General features: G+C 43.0%; 2 protein-coding genes across 3 annotated transcripts in view; both read right to left on the bottom strand.

Annotated features, from left to right (window-relative positions):
- Positions 1 to 734: 734 nt before the first annotated feature.
- Positions 735 to 8,155, bottom strand: LOC134418951 (uncharacterized). Its single transcript, XM_063157979.1, has 11 exons — positions 7,916 to 8,155; positions 6,934 to 7,075; positions 6,055 to 6,179; positions 5,105 to 5,208; positions 4,633 to 4,687; positions 4,010 to 4,113; positions 3,444 to 3,608; positions 2,971 to 3,040; positions 2,369 to 2,472; positions 1,817 to 1,871; positions 735 to 785 (listed from the first exon to the last, which is right to left on the bottom strand). The coding sequence occupies exons 1-11, from the start codon at positions 8,153 to 8,155 to the stop codon at positions 735 to 737; spliced, it is 1,215 nt and encodes a 404-aa protein (XP_063014049.1).
- Positions 8,156 to 14,672: 6,517 nt separating this feature from the next.
- GSTCD (glutathione S-transferase C-terminal domain containing) overlaps positions 14,673 to 16,389 on the bottom strand; it is a 44,396-nt gene continuing 42,679 nt past the window's right edge. For both annotated transcript variants that reach the window (XM_063156444.1, XM_063156445.1), the window contains exon 12: positions 14,673 to 15,351. In XM_063156444.1, the coding sequence (XP_063012514.1) occupies positions 15,215 to 15,351 (137 nt within the window). In that variant the 3' untranslated portion in view covers positions 14,673 to 15,214. The remainder of the gene's footprint in view (positions 15,352 to 16,389) is intronic.

The raw sequence follows: 16,389 nt of genomic DNA, 5'->3' as shown, positions 1-16,389 counted from the left end.
CAACTCACAAACAAGATCTAAGTGATGCCCATCGGCAAATTCCTTGTTGGTAGAATTGCCTTGTTAAGGTTCAGGGCTTGACATGCTTCAAGGAGCTCAGACCCAGGGAAGAATTAACAAAGCTTGGGGAGAAGGATGCCCACTGAAAGTGGACACAAAGAATGCAGAATTGAGGGGCCACTTGGACATCTGGCACAACTCCCAAGATAAGGAAGAAACTAAGAAACCCAACTCTCCTGACATCAGCTCTGACTGGTAAAAAGTATTTCCTGCAGGGCGAGATTGTGACCACCAACTGATGGAGCAGCAACTCAAGAAACTCCCCAGCCCAAAAGAAGAGGGAGACTGAGCAATGCACTGAGTGGACTAATTACAGTGAGAAGTGAGACAATCACTAACCAAAAGAAGACAGAAGACTAGCTAAGAGGATAACCTTGTCACTTGCAACCAATTACAGCTAGTTTCTTGTTTGTTTAAATTTATGAATAATAGAAGTTATTTTGATAGTGGGTGTGTCTGATCTGTGAAATATCACTGAGCACCCAGACTGGTGAAACACTGAAACAAACAACCAATGTCTCTCTCAAGTGTATCATTATTTACCTGTTGCAACACCCCAGTAACAAGTCCATTTTTTGTGCACAACATATTGACCAAGTTACAGGGAGACCCATTTCTAATGGCCTGGCCTGTAACAGCCAAAGGGTGAAGAAATCCTGTTTGCTCTTTCAGTCTCAGAAACCGCAGGCAACAATCACCTCTGACACTCCAGTGTCCATGTCACACTAATCAAACACCAATCAGTTAAAATTGCAGAAAGTGTTACCACAATAAAGTACCTTCTGCATAAGTGTTCAGCTACCACTTTTCTTGCAGGGATTTCCCACTGTGACTGACAGAGGCCATCACACACACATTGCATCCGTTCTCTGAGACACTGGCCAGAGGCTTTAGCCCTGTGCTTTGCCTTTTGCCAAAATGCAGTTTCAATCCCTGCTGCTCGACTTTCTTAGAAGAGAACACCAAAAATAACTATTACCTTTTAGATAAAAGTACATTACCAACTGTAAAACATCAACTCACCTTCAGGAAGCTTCAGTCAATGCACATGGGAAGGGAGAGAAAAGAAGATACAATTAGATTTGGTGAGGCCACTGGTGCTTCACACAAGCCTCAGCTCAGAAAGCAGTTACAGCAGGGGAGGTGAGCAAGGGTAGGGTACCACCCTCTATGTTTGGCTAAGAGCATTCAAAGCAGTAGCCCAAAGAGCTGCTGCCCTGAAAAACAAAGTGAATGCTGCTGATTCTGCTCTCATTGCTGCATCAAGGTAGAAATAGAGGCAGCTTAGGAACCCCCTGAACACCCTCCTCCCTGGTCCCCTGTTCCTGTTCCCTATTCAGATTTGATCTGGATCTGTTTCTTTCCCTTGTTCTCCCCAAAACTGGCAAATTCTGCTATGATCACCTTAACACTTCATGTTAGCTGTATGGCTGCTGAACAGGCAGGCATTGGGAGTAAAGAATTCCAGTTTGCTGCTCTATTGGCACCAGGCAAACTGGACTTGGAGTATGTGCAATCTGCTACTTAATGTTAGAACTACAAAGGACACACAGATCTGCCGGTGACATCCTGGAAAGGGCTTCTCCCTCTGTGGACACCACCAAGGAGACACTTGGAGGGATGTTCAAGCTGGAGCCTCCCAGCAAGGGCTGTGCTTCCAGCCAGCTGCCCACCTCAAAGAACTGAGTTATGCAGCTCCCCTTTTGTCCCTTCTTCTCCCACAAATCAGAAATTACAACAATATGAGGATCCTCACCTCTGCATTGTCATCCTCCCAATGTGGAGGACTAACAAGACTTCTTAGTCGTTCACTAGAGGGAACAGAAGCAGGAAAACATGCAGCTGTCAATTTCACAGACCACACAGGGTTACCAACAAAATATATAAGTGAAGAAATTTAAAGAACCCCTTGTTCTGATTTAGTAACATCCCAGCCCAGAAACACAATCAAGTGGAAGAACTTTTATGTACTGCAAGCATTTCAGGGTATCACAATCCATAATGCACGAAACATTTAATAATGACTTCCTGACAGAGAGGAAATGTTTCTTCAGGATTTTACTGGTTTTTATGTTTGTTTTGTTTTTTTGTTTTTTGGGCTTTTTTTTTTTTTGCTATTTGTTGCTGCTGTTGTTGTTGTTGGTTGGTTGGTTGGGTTTTTTTTCTTACTTCTTTTCCAGACAGGCCACTTTGTTTCAAGCCAGAATTCTCCAAACAGAACCAAGGAGAACCCAAAAGATTGGCAAAAACCTCAGTCTACCGTGCATCAGAAATTACACTTTGGAGAGGCTCTTTATCTGTCACGTACAATTCAATATCTCGTGGTTCCATTAGAAGGTTGAACGGCACTAATTCGACCGAATCCTCTGTTGATGTGGAATGAAGTGAGTACTGCTGGCTCCCTTCCCAGTCCTGCAGTGGGGTAAAAATGGAGACAGAGTAGGAACCGCTTGAAGCCACTCCATCCTGCCTCCCTGTTTCAGTTCCCTGACTAGATTTGAGCTAGAACCTTTTCTTTCCCTTGCTAGCCTAAACATTTCATGTTGCAAGAACAGCTGACGAGAAACAGAAACCACAAGCACAGGAATTTGGGACAGAAAGGTTCGTTGCTCTATTGGCACCAGCAAACTGGATTTCGGGTATCTGCAGTCTGTCAGTCAAAGAATAGAACTACAAGGAACACACAGATCTGCCAGTGCCATCCTGACAAAGGCTTCTCCTTCTATGGACACCACCAAGAAAGGACTTGGATGAATGAGCAAGTTGGAGCTTCCCAGCAAGGGCTGTGCTTACAGTCAGCTGCTTGTGGCATCCCACCTCAAACAACTGACTTGTGCAGCTCCCCCTCTGTCTCCTGCCCTCCCACAAAGCAGACAGGACAAGAACGGGTGATAAGAACATAATGCTTACATCTGTAATGTCATCCTGCCATGTCGGAGGACTCTCAAAACGGTCTGGCCATTCATCAGAGTTAATAGAACTAGAAGAACATGCAGCTGTCAATTTCACAGGCCACACAGGGCTTCCAAGACATACAATTTCAAAAACAGAAATAACCCCTTGTTCTGATTTAGTAACATCCCAGCCCAGAAACAAAATCAAGTGCAAGAGCTTTAATGTACTGCAAGCATTTCAGGGTATGGCAACCCATAATGTGAGAAACATTTCATAATGATTTCCTGAATGGAGAAGAAAGGTTTCTCCAGGATTTTGCTTTGTTTTTTGGGGTTTTGTTCCCATTAGTTCCCTTCCAGACAGGCCACTATGGTACAAATCATTTCCCATTACAAAGAGTCAAGCAGAATCCAACAGTTTAGCAAAAATCCTGTGTCTACCATATATCAGAAATTACACTTTGGAGAGACTCTCCATCAGTCACATACTCATTGCTATCTCTTGGTTCCTCTTCGTTGTCACTCGCCCGCAGCTCAGCTGAACTCTCTGCCTCTCTGGAGCCAAGTGGGTGCTGCTGGCTCTGCTCCCTGTCCTGCACCTGAGAGTTGTCACCCTCCCTCATTGGAAGACTAGCAGGACCAGCTGTCTGTGCACTAGAGGGAACCAGAAAGAGCATGCAGCCATTTGAGCACAGAACCAATAATTTCACTGCAGACAGAGAGATAGCAACACGTAACACTTATTCAGATTTAGCAACATCCCAGCCCAGCTCCAAAAGTGTTCCCCAAGTTGCTATGAGCTGCAAGCATTTCAGCATATATCAAGCCACACTGTAACAAATATTCCACCATGACTTCATGAAAAGAAAGGTTGAAGCAAGATTTTGATTTTTATTTTTTTTTGATCCTTTTACTTACTTCTCTGCCAGACAGGCCACTATATTCCAGGTCTGAAGCTTCTGCACAGACTTCAGCAGAACCCAGAAGCTTGGAAAAATGTCTTCCCACCATGTATCAGAAATTGGAATTTAGAGAGACATTTTACTCTCACATACCCATCATTATCTCTTGGTTCCTCTTCGTCACGAGTTGCCACTGGACCAGCTGAATTCTCCGCTGCTCTGGACAGCTGTGAGTGCTGCTGGTTCTGCTCCCTGGCCTGCAGTGGGGTAAAAATTAAGAGAGAGTAGGAACTGCTCAAAACAACTCCATCCTACTTCCCTTTATCAGTTCCCTGACTGGATTTGGGCTGGAAGCTTTTCTTTCCCTTGTTAGCCCCAAGAAGGGCAACTTCTGCAGTCAAAGCCCTAAACACTTCATGTTGGAGGAATGGCCACTGAGAATAGGAACCACAACAGGCATTGGGAGTAAAGAATTCCAGTTTGCTGCTCTATTGGCACCAGGCAAACTGGACTTGGAGTATGTGCAATCTGCTACTTAATGTTAGAACTACAAAGGACACACAGATCTGCCGGTGACATCCTGGAAAGGGCTTCTCCCTCTGTGGACACCACCAAGGAGACACTTGGAGGGATGTTCAAGCTGGAGCCTCCCAGCAAGGGCTGTGCTTCCAGCCAGCTGCCCGTGGCACCCACCTCAAACAACTGAGTTGTGCAGCTCCCCTTTTGTCCCTTCCCCTCCCAAAGACCAGAAGGGACAACAACATGTGGATCCTCACCTCTGAGTCCTCACCTGACCGAAATGGACGTTCATTAGTAAATCGCAGCCAATCACTAGAGAGAGCAGAACCAGGAGAACATGCAGCCATTTATTTCACTGGGCACCAAAGGTTACCAACAAAGAAAACGTTGGCACTTAAAACATCCCCTATTCTGATTCAGCAACATGCCAGCCCAGAAACACAATCATTCCAAGAATTTTGATGGACGGCAAGCATTTCAGTGTGGCCAGCCAGTCTCTTACATTCAATGTTAGATGGACAGCTTCTAAGAAGCCAAGGCTTCACAAACACAGAAGAAAGGCTTCTGCTGGATTTTGCTGGGTTTATTTCAATTCTCTTCCAGGCAGGCCACTACATTCCAGGTCTGAAGTACTTGCACAGAGCTAGGCAGAACCCAAAAGCTTGGCAAAAACCTCTTTCAAAAAACCACTTATCTGAAATTACTGTTTGGATAGACACTTTCACATACCCATCATCTTCTATTGGTTCCTCTTCATCATTCCTTGCCAGTGGCTCAACAGAATTCTCTGATGCTCTGGAAAGATGAGGCTGCTGCTGGCTCTGCTCCCTGTCCTGAAATGGGGTAGAAATGGAGGCACTTAAGGGACCGCCTGAACACTCTGCTCCCTGCTTCCCTTTTTCAGTTCCCTAATTGGATTTTGGCTGCAGCCATTTCTTCCTCTCTTTCTCCCCCAAACTGGCAATTTCACCTGTAATAGCCTAAACACTTCTTAGCATGTGAACAACTACTGAGGAGGAAAAACCCCATACCCAAACGTGCTCTTGTGTTTGGTGCACGTGGAGCTGGGTCTTGAAAATTGGGTTGTAAAATTTGAGGCCTTTTCTTTGCAAAGGTTCAGGAACAGCCCGGTCGGGATAAAACTGCCATGCTGTTTGCTGCATGTTTCTGTTTTGCACAGCAGCAGTGGCATCCCACATTTGAGCTGATACACTGCACTGTGGGCTGGATCCAAGCATGTTCTTTTAAGATAGTAGCAGAAAAATGAAAAAAGACCAAATGTGAACCTTTTAAAGACTTCTTGGAATAAGAAACCAAATAAATGCATAGCAACCAGTCAGCTGCAGTTGCCTTTTACAGCTCAGTGAATGAGATTCCTTATACTGATGTTGCAGGTAAAACAACTGCTTACTTGGGAAGTCAAAGACTTCCTGTGCTCTCCTTTAAATCACGGAAGCAACAACCTCTTTTAGGATGTTCACCCACACTCTGCAAGCACGACTCAGGCATGCTGATGTGTTCAGGAGTGTGTTTGGGGCTGACTGGGAACGGTGTCTAAAGTGATAAATCAGAGCCTTCTTTCAACCTTTGAGGCCAGAGTACTCAGTAATGTTCCAGAAGACAGGCAAGCAAACTAATTTGAAAGGAAGATGGAGAGGAGTGTGCCCTTCACTACTTACCACAGGAGACTCATTGTCACTAAGAGTGATGACTTCAGGCTCAGAAGATCCTCCTGGGAGATCTATAACGTCTTCACCTGTGAGATCTATCACTTCTTCACCTGTGAGATCTATCACTTCTTCACCTGTTCAAAAAGAAAAAAGAGTCGAGATCAGAGATTACGAAGGAAATAGGTAGGCTGCCACTCTAGAACAGGCTGTGGTTGGATTCATTGTGCCCTCGGTCTCTTTTTTTAGGAATGTGTGTAACATTCCACTCAAGCTTTGCCCTCAACTGTCCACAGGGAGCATTGCCAGCCCTGTTCCTCTGAAGGGACAAAAAAGGAGGAAGAGCAGCTGAGCTCCTCCAAACTTCTGTTGGATAACAACAGCATCTGTTGGATGACAACAGGATGTTCACATCAACAGATTAGTCATTTCATATAGGGGAATGTTTAGCACACAGGGCAAAAAAATAACCCCAACCAACACTAGAGGGGATACCAATTTCATGGTACAATCCTGTAGGTTGGTTCCTTGAAGGATGGGGCACACCTAATGACAGGCTTCCCTCATCTTCATCCAGCTTGGGAGATCCCAAACTCAGCGTGCCACCCTCCGCTGTGGCAGCTGCAGTGACTGCCAGCTCATCAGAACACACAGTCAGGGCTTTGAGCATCACTTGAGCACCTTTGCCACACAGATCCTCTCCCACTAGCTGCCAGTGTATCGAGCTCAGTAACACCAAAACAGTTGTCAGAAGGCTTGCTGTTTAGGGATGCCATTCCAGGTGTTCCTCAATCCCAAGGTTTCCCTTCCTCCCCAGTAAAGGGCCTAGAAACTGGCAAAAGCACATGGCCAGATTGTCTTCAACCCTCCAGAAGCAGTTTCTGTTCTCACCAGGCTCAAAGGCAGGTGCACCACTTTCCTCAAGGTCTCTTGGCTCGGTCTGCAAAGTTCCACCTGCGCTGGAGGGCAGCAGCCTGCTCCGTTTCCGAGCTGGTCTGGAACCAACTGCTCCTCCAGGGCGCTTTCGCTGACGCTGACAGGGAACAAAGCCTGAGCACTTTCTGTGGCACAAATCTTAACACGGCCCCCGGGTTCGCAACACCAATGACAGCACACAAGGATACAGAAAACTCTCCTGCAAAGGCTGGAATACACACCAAATGGTGGTATGGGCCATTCCCACCTGAGCACATCACATCAGGGAAAAGACATCACCCCTGATCTCCCACAAGCCACCTCCCCAAGAGCAAGCCTGTCCCAATGGCTTGAGAATGAGGAGACCAGTTCCCAATTCCAGCAGCTTGCTGCTCACACTGTAAGCATTTCTGAACTACTGCTAACACCCACAGAGATTCAAAACCTTCACTATTCCAGAATGTCAAGTTACATGAAGTTTTCAAAGATTCCTCAGCATTTGCTACAAACTCCTGAAATGTTTTCTAGAAGTACCCTGGAAAATGTTTTAAGAATCAGATTTCCATCGAGTAGCAAAGTACTTACTGAGCTCATGGTGGTTTCTGATCAAAAACCACCAGCAGAATCAGTGGGGCAAACACCAAAAAAGGAACGTCAGGGATGTGATCAATCCCTTTGGTTCCTTCAGGCAGCCCACTGCAGATTTGTAGGAGTGAGAGAAAACTGCTCTTCCAAACCTATCAGAAAAGCAGAGGGGAGATTATCTATTTGGAATGGCAGTTTTCTTGAACACCCTCATGCCTCAAGACTCCCATTCCTGAGTCCACAGTTCCTGTCCAAAGACAGAGGGGAATCTGTGACTCTGGTACTTGAGCCCACCTGCAGCCCATCCACCCATCCTGCAGCCCAGCCCAGCCCCTGAGCATCAGAAGCCTTGCCAAGAATCGCCTGCCCTCACCTGTACAGTCAGTGCAGAGTTTGGCTCGCAAATGTCAGCAAATCGCTCTCTATTCCCAGCCGGGATGGAGAAGACGGATGCTCCACGTCTGCTGCGCAGCAGAGAATCCGTCAACTGGCTCAACAGAGTCCATGCCAACAGAACCTTGGAAGTGGGAGTGCCCCTGGCAACCAGGGGCAACATTCCATGCCCGGGTAACGGGTGTCTGCTCTGCCCACCCGTGGAGTTCCAGAGCGCCATGGAGGCACCTCAACCATCACCTGCTGCTGCTGCCACCCACCAGATCAGGGTGCTCAGGGCCCTGCCCAGCCTGGCCTGGAAAGTTCCAGGGCATCCACAGCTTCTCTGGGCAGCCTGTTCCAATATCTCACTGCCCTCACAGCTTTTCTGAACATCTGATCCCAATCTCCCCTTTCTGATCTAAAACCCTTCCCTTCCCCATCACTCTCTGCCCCCTTAAGGCACTGCAAGGCCTCAGTGAGGCCTCCCTGGCCCTGCTCCTCCCCAGGCTGGACAGCCCCAGCTCTCCCAGCCTGGCTGCAGAGCATGGCTGCTCCAGGCCTGCACACATCCCCACGGCCTCCTCCAGCCCCACTCCACAGGCCCATCCTGCTGCTGGGCACAGCTCCACAGGCCCATCCTGCTGCTGCTGCTGGGCACAGCTCCACAGGCCCATCCTGCTGCTGGGCACAGCTCCACAGGCACATCCTGCTGCTGCTGCTGGGCACAGCTCCACAGGCCCATCCTGCTGCTGCTGCTGGGCACGGCCGGGCACAGCTCCGCACGTGGGGCCTCAGGGGCAGAGCAGGGACAGAGCTGCACCTCCCGCTGCCCTCAGCCTGAGCTACCGGAGCATCACTGGAGCCTTCTGTGGCTAAAGAAACCCCAACAAACCACACATCCCCAAATCAGAAATAAATTTAAACCCTTCCTTAATCTTCCTCCTCCAGGTTTATTAGTCTGTTGCTGTTTTAACTCTTATCAGAGTGTTTTAACTTTAACCCTGGTAAATAGCAATTAAAACAAAATCCAAGTTTGTTGGCTGAGGAAAAGATCTAAGCATTCAGATCCTTATTTCAAGTCTCTGAAGTCTTGACATTTTCAGGTCTTCAACTACTCCTCTAACCAGAATTTCCCAGGAGGGCTGAGGAGTTTTGCTCTGCTCCCGGGGACAGCACCTTCCTCCTGAGGCCCTGCTCTGCTATGGAAGGTGACACAGCAGAAGAAGCAGAATTACTGTTCACTTTTCCTTCCAGCCACTCTGCCATGGGACCTGTGTTCAGAAGGATGGGCTGGGGCTCCTGAGAGCAGCAGGGAACCCATCTCAGCCCTGCCAGGTGCAGGGCTGCTCCTCAGGCCCTGGTCCTGCTGGGTGCTCTGTGCTGTGGGGAGAATGGTGGGAATTGACCCAGTGCTGTGGAGAGCACAAGGATTTGTTCAGCTCATGCTATACCTGAGGAGGCTCATTTCTTACAAAAGTTTCTCTGTTATTACAATCCCTCCTTTTGGGTAATTGACTACATGGTGAGTGTTGAAGAATGGGAGGGGTGACTTTTCCATTTTTTGAAAAATCCCAAAGGAGACTTAACACTTCATATAAAAATGCTAAGATGCTAAAGCAATTCCAAACATATATTTAATATATCAATAATTAAGCACCTTGTATGACTCCCAAAGCACTGGTTATGAGAAATGAACCATGCAAATGTACTCTCTCTCTGGGCTGGGCTTTTAAAGCTCAAAAACCCCATGTCTATGCCTACAGATCAATAATGAAATTATGTGTTTGGCAATTTCCCCAAATTCCCAAATTCCCTTTGTGGGTGTGCACCATATACTCCTTGGAGGAATTTGCACAGGAGTCATTGCTGTGCCATCTGTAATTGATAACACATCCCTGCCTTTTTCCACGTGGCTTTACTAAAAACTGCCCTGTTCAACACAGCAGGGCTGGGTCAGCTGTGGTGGTGCTTTGTGCACACATTCAGCTTTCCACCTCCACACAGGTCTTAAATTGAGTCCAAAGTATATGAAGGAAGAATCCTGACTCTGAAAATGCCAGTGGGGTTCCTGCATCCCTGGGGTAAGCAGGTGTGACTTTCTGTACTCGTCCTTCCTCCAGGAGAATAAAATTAAAATGTGTCACCCTATATTTTCCTGAACTGCACCAGGTGATCTGATAATAGACCTGATAATACTGCAGCTGACATAGGTGTGTGTCAGAAGAGGAGAGAAAGATCTTTGTTTTGCACTTGGAAACAAAGTTGTCTGAATGCAGCTTTCCAAACCTTGCTGTGGATTGCAGAAATAAGGTGACATCTAGATCCAGAAACATCTGATTAAAAATATTCCAGACTCTTTCCCCATCTATTAAATGAGGACACCTTAAACTGGTTTACTGTGCCAGTTTTGGACACTGTCATTAGGATTCAGCTGTAGTGCAAAGACAATGCACTAAACTTAGTTGAGCTGCAGTCATTAAGCCCATATTTCTATTTCCCATAGCTGTATCTGACATAAAAAATTAGTTATCTTGCCCCTGTGTGTCGGAAGTAGCAGTAATTAATGTATAGACAGCATACTTGGTAAAGCAAAATAAGGAAAAGGTAAGGGCTAAAATTACTACAGGAAAAATTTCAGGTATTTAATGTTGGGAAGAAACCCTAACATTTTATAATTATGGGTCAAATAATCTCACAGCTATCAGAGGTCTCTTTCCAACAGAGCACATGAATACTTGGAGTCTGTGTTTTGTAAGAGAAAACAGGAGACATTATTCCCACATTACCAAGGGGGAAAAACAAGACTGAAAGAACTTCACCTTGCCAAGGGATGGCACGTGCCTGTGATGGGGACAGGGACAGCAGCCATCCAAGGCACACTCCTGTTTTGCTCTGCAGGTTTCATGCCCAGGAAAACACATTTCAGGCCTGAAGTCCTGCAGGTGAGACAGAAAACGGGGGAAATTGTAACAGCTGATCATCTTTTTAGAGGCTAATACTGGGATAATGTTAACTCCTCTCCTTTTATTGTTTAAATTGCAATTTATTATAAAACTATCCTCAGCACCCTCGTCTATTTTGAAAATTCAAGTATTTTCTTAAATTCACTATGAGAAGACTGCAGAGAAGAGTACTTCTTTACTCATGCAATTTCTAATTAAATAAAAGCTACAAATAAAGAAAATTAAGCTGCTTTCAGTTTTTCAGTCTTTGTATAGAATCTTAATATATTATTGACTTAGAAAATTGAATTTCTTTTAATGATAGTTGTAGTAAGCTGAAATTTGCTAAGCACAAGCTACTGAACTGAAACCTTGGTAGCCACATAGTTAAAGTGCAGGTCTGAGCATGGAAAGTTCAGAGGTTTTCTTCTTTTTTATTTGGGGCATGTAAGTAGCACTAGACATATCGACAGGTAAATTTATTTCAATTTTGTTTAAAAAATGGTAATAAAACCACAGGAACTTAGACTGAGATTGTACATGAGGAGTTTGTTACGACAAGCAAATGGTCCAAGGAAAGAGCACTGAAAGTAGTACTTGATTATGCTTAAAGGAAAATGTGCTTTTTCTTCAGCTGACAACTGGGCACCAAGACCAAAACTAATGCTTCACCTCTTCAGTTACTTTTTGGTAATCAGTGCTTTTCTAGGCCAATAATTTCTAAAAATTATACACACACACACACACACATTTAAAGGGTTAATTACTAACCCTATGCCAAAATTTTAAAAGAAAATCACCTCAGCTTATGGTGTTGAGCCATACTAACATCTGTTTAAACCTATTGTAAAATCAACTCAGTGTCATTTCATTGCAGGTTACTTAAACTTACTTGACCATAAATGATTTCTTTAAATGCTTTTTTCAATGAGAACACCTGGCATTGCATGTCACCTAGCAATACAGCTTTTAGAAAGACATTTCTGCTTACTGCCATTGCATCCACCAAGTAGCTAAAAGTCTAGAAAAGATGACCAGAAAACATTGGCCTAAAATTTATGGCCACCCTATAAGTAAATAATTTTATGTGTATTTGTCTAAGGATTATCTTTGAGTAATTTTGACCACTAGAGTAGGTTCCATCAACAGCAAAAATCAAAAGATGACTTTATCAGAATAATAGTAACATTCTACCTTTTTTTGTTTAGGTCAAGCCACATAAAAATTAGGCAGCACAATGAACCTACTAGGAATGATCTCTCGAAAAATGGCTGAAGAAGCAGATTAATAACAGAATGAAGAATAAAATGAAAAACCAAAAGTAAGGATACATGTCCACACAGATGACTAACTTTTAACATGGCTTGGTCATCTGTTCCCTGTTATAAGGTTACTTTTGCCAGCAATACAGGCTACAAGGGAAACATAAAAGAAAACTTTCAAGATAATGGAAAATCATGACTATGCTAGGACAGCAATTTTTTCACTCTATAGCTGGTCCCAATGGGCCAGACAAATGAAAAACACAAACAGTATTTGGAGATGCACCTTGGACATCAAGATAGCTCCTTGAATAACTAGCTGCTAGAAGACCAGTTGTTCACTCACAGGACCACACTGTCTACTCACCTTGTTTAGGCTATTTTAGGCTCTATTAATTCCATACCATTTATGTATACAGAAACATAGGGCAAAGTAACATACCTAAAAATTAATATAATTGAGTTCATCTTTCAGAAAGTACATGCCACAGTTTAGCCATTTAATCTGTGGTGAATTACGTATTATCTCTTGCTGCAAATCTTGATTTTTATGCTTTTTTTCATCTGCTTCTCTTCAGTTTTCAATAAACATCAGTTCATCTGAAGAATAGTTCAGGCTTTACTAGTCATAGTAACATAACTCCATCCTTGGACATGAGAAAGATTCTGTTCTCCTGAGAAGAAACCAGAGCCCATTGATGCCAACAGCAACAAGCTCACACCAGTATCACAAATGGAATGCAGCCTCACTAATCCTGTAACCCATTAAGATGATAGATATTGTGAGATGCCATTAAAATATTCCTGATTTTGGGAAGGACAAAAATTCGTCATAAACTCACTTTGTATAGTTTGGCTCATCCAAGAAAAAATGGGATGTCATCATGCATATAAACACAGCACTACTTCTGCTGGTTTTTTCCCTTGCTTCTATAAATTTTTTCTTCCTGTGAAGCCTATTTCTTTGTGGGGTAGCAGATACAAAATAATTTACTTAAGTCACAAGTAAAGCAACACCTGTGGGAAGCTGTCATTAAGATGAAAGCAGGTACTTTAATGAAATAGGAAACAGAGATTGGTATTTGGATTCTTGTTTGACTTTACCTGTTTTTCTAGACCATCTGAAGCACCTAATAAACACTTGGTCATCTGTCCAAATAAGGTTCCTTTTCCACCTCTCTTTTTAAGAAATCCTGGTTTTGCCTGTTAAAAAAACCATTTTTATCTTTTATCCAGTAGCACACATGTTCTCTGCTGTAGACCCTAAATGTATTCCTTCTTTTCAGGTAGATCAAAAAACTATTACAGACTATTGACACAGATATTGCAAAAGATGTGAAGCACGTAAGAGCAAAGAATTCTGCTCTACTGAAAGCTCTGTTTTATTGCATAGTATCAAACCAAGCCAAATGTTCAACACCACCATAATTAAAGCACTGATATTGCTACTTCTCTGGAGCAGAGAAGTGTGAAAACTCTTACTGTAAACAGTATCAGTTTCCAACTGCCTCACCTTGACGAGTTCTTCCTTCAGCACAAGAAAGTCATAAAGAGACATTTGCTCACTCGAGAAAAGCAATTTAACATGACTAATGTTCAGATTGACATACCACTAATTTAGAAACTGAATTCCCATTGGGCAAGTATTGCAGAAAACTCTGAAGACAACTGGTATCGCCATGTATTTTGTATTTGCCATACATTCTTCAAAACTCAAGTTCCTCCTGTAACCACAAACAGTTGCAGAAAAAGTATTTCATCATTATCTATGGAAGAACTCATGCTAAAGGTAGGATTTCACTCCTACTTGCTCATTTGTGTGCTTTTTAAATAAGGGGGTAGCATTCCATGTGTTCACATTAAAAAAAACCCAGGTATTTCGATCTTTAAGATATCTACATTTCATGAATAATAAAATACTTCTGGATTCTTTTTTTGCTCCAATACCTATTGTTTGTAATTCAGTTAGCCATGTCTGGAAGCTATGTTCATAGTTTTCAAACTTCAGATTAAATAAACTGAATCATGGCAGAAATCACAGATGTGTAAAATCCCTAAACATGCAGTAAAAATCTCATTAGGAGCTACCTTCCATTGTGTTTGTGTCAACTGGTGATTTTAAATTAGGGGGGAAATGGAGCACAGGAGAATACTTATTTTCATTTTAGAGCAGCATAACCACGATTATCTTTTCAAATGGTTCCACACAGCAACTTTTGTCAAATTTTAAACTGAATATAAAATCAATGAAGATGGTCTATGTAGACACATGAACTGTTCATAATTATTTCTTCAGGACGGCAAGTTTCTTATGAATAGGAATCAACACACTTCTGTTACCAATGCAACAGTGAAGGATCCATTCACTATCATCATGTCTAGCTCCCACTTTCTGGTCAATGGATAATGAGAAGTTTGGTTTCTTTAAACCAAGTGTCAACTGCCTGGTTACAGAATCCTTGCATAATATTTAAAGGTAATTCTGAAGTCTTTTAAAAGAATTATTGGCAAGGTAGAATACATTTTTAATAAGCAGATTGAGGCCCAAAACTATTCTGATGAACTTTTATTAAAAATCATCTGCTACAGTAGCATGGAATTCTTCAGCAAAGTCAGGCCACCACCTGTTGCACAGCCATCTTCAGTAACACAATAAACTTGATCTTCTCTGTTCCTCTGGTGATCAGTACTGCTGGCTGATAACTGCTCGGCTCAGGAACACAAATGCTGTTTTGACCACAAACGCAATTTCCAAGCAGCCAAGACACAGCTTTACTGAAAAGGAAATCACCTTTCCTTCAATAAAGCCAGTTTTTCCCAAACTTTTGCAGATGGATATAATTCCATGCACAGTCATTAGATCCAGAAACTTCTCAGTATGAGAACCAAAAGTTGCTTAATGACATATTGCAAGTTGATTTGTGATGCTCTGCATGCAGTTTGCTTTTCAGGACTTTGGGGGCTGCTTCCCTTTCCGAAGGCAATGCGTTCAAGATGCAGGATGTCTGCTTCCCAGCGCTGCCTCTATCTGCTGGATGTCATTATGCACTGAAGATTTATGCTCAGCTTCAAATCAAATGCAAGTTTCACACTCTAAGTAGGGATGCCCACAAACATATTGTTCTTTGGAGAGCAACTCTCTGGCTCCATAGATATAACTTGGACAGAGTAGTTATGCTCTTCTGCAGCCCATGCCCGATCCAGATCCACAAGTCCCATACACTGCTTTCCTAAAATGACAGCAAGGGAGAACACAGAAACTCAAAATGTAGAAATATTATAAGAAATGTGCATGTAATGTTAGGAAAACACATCAGTAAGTCATCTAAAAAAAGTTCCAAATCTACTTTAAAAAACATCTTAATCTGGTTTATGTTCCAAATCACATCTGTAACTTGTAATCCTCATTTAGCAAAGACCTTGAAGAGATTATTAACTCTTTAATATGAAGAAAGGCACAACTATTTAAAAGTATTCTCAAAACTTACAGGAAAAAAACATGCTTTAATGTAAATGGGAAGAAGAAAAATGTCTAGTTTACCCCTTAGCCCTCTGAATTGCCAGACTTCTAGTCCCTTTAAAACCATAGCTGTTTCCTTCCTGTACTTTCACGTAAAATCTGAAAATCTCTTTTTATTGAACAATAGACTAAAATACCAAAAAGTGTAATTGATTTGAGACATATTACTGTAACTACTTATAAATAAACATACTAAATTGGCAATGAAATAAATAAACATACTAAATTGGCAATGCAAAACAAGCTTATTTCAGATTTACCTGCAGCAAAAAACCCAGGAAGGATAGAGGGGTTTTTTCTGCTTAGAATTTTTTTGTTATGATACAGCCATGACAAGATGATGGGACCATTCTTTACTTATTCACTCATTATAATTGATTATTATGTTCTGAAAAACAGAATTGACTTGTCAGATTGTATTTTCAGCAGCTTGAAACTCTACTGAAAGGAAAATTTAATGCTACTTTGAAATGTTTTATCACTAGTAGTTACAGTCTCAAGTCAACAGGGCACAATCCTGCTTCAGTCTCAAACACGATGATCCTGCCTCTTCCCTTGTTTCTGACAGAATTATACAGCTAAATGTATTTGGGGTCTGAGATGAAGAGACAGAGCACATCCTGTTTGCCTTTGGAATAGGAGTCTGGCATTCCAAACCACCCTCTGGAACAGCTTACCTCTCTTTCCTGAATATATAATCAGCTTTTGTGCCTGTATCATTACCAGCCCTGCTAGGCACCCTGGTCAG

The sequence above is a fragment of the Melospiza melodia genome, chromosome 5, assembly GCF_035770615.1.
Source record: "Melospiza melodia melodia isolate bMelMel2 chromosome 5, bMelMel2.pri, whole genome shotgun sequence".
Lineage (NCBI taxonomy): Eukaryota > Metazoa > Chordata > Aves > Passeriformes > Passerellidae > Melospiza > Melospiza melodia.
Note: the sequence above shows the minus strand (reverse complement) of the source record. Positions and strands in the feature narration are given on the sequence as shown.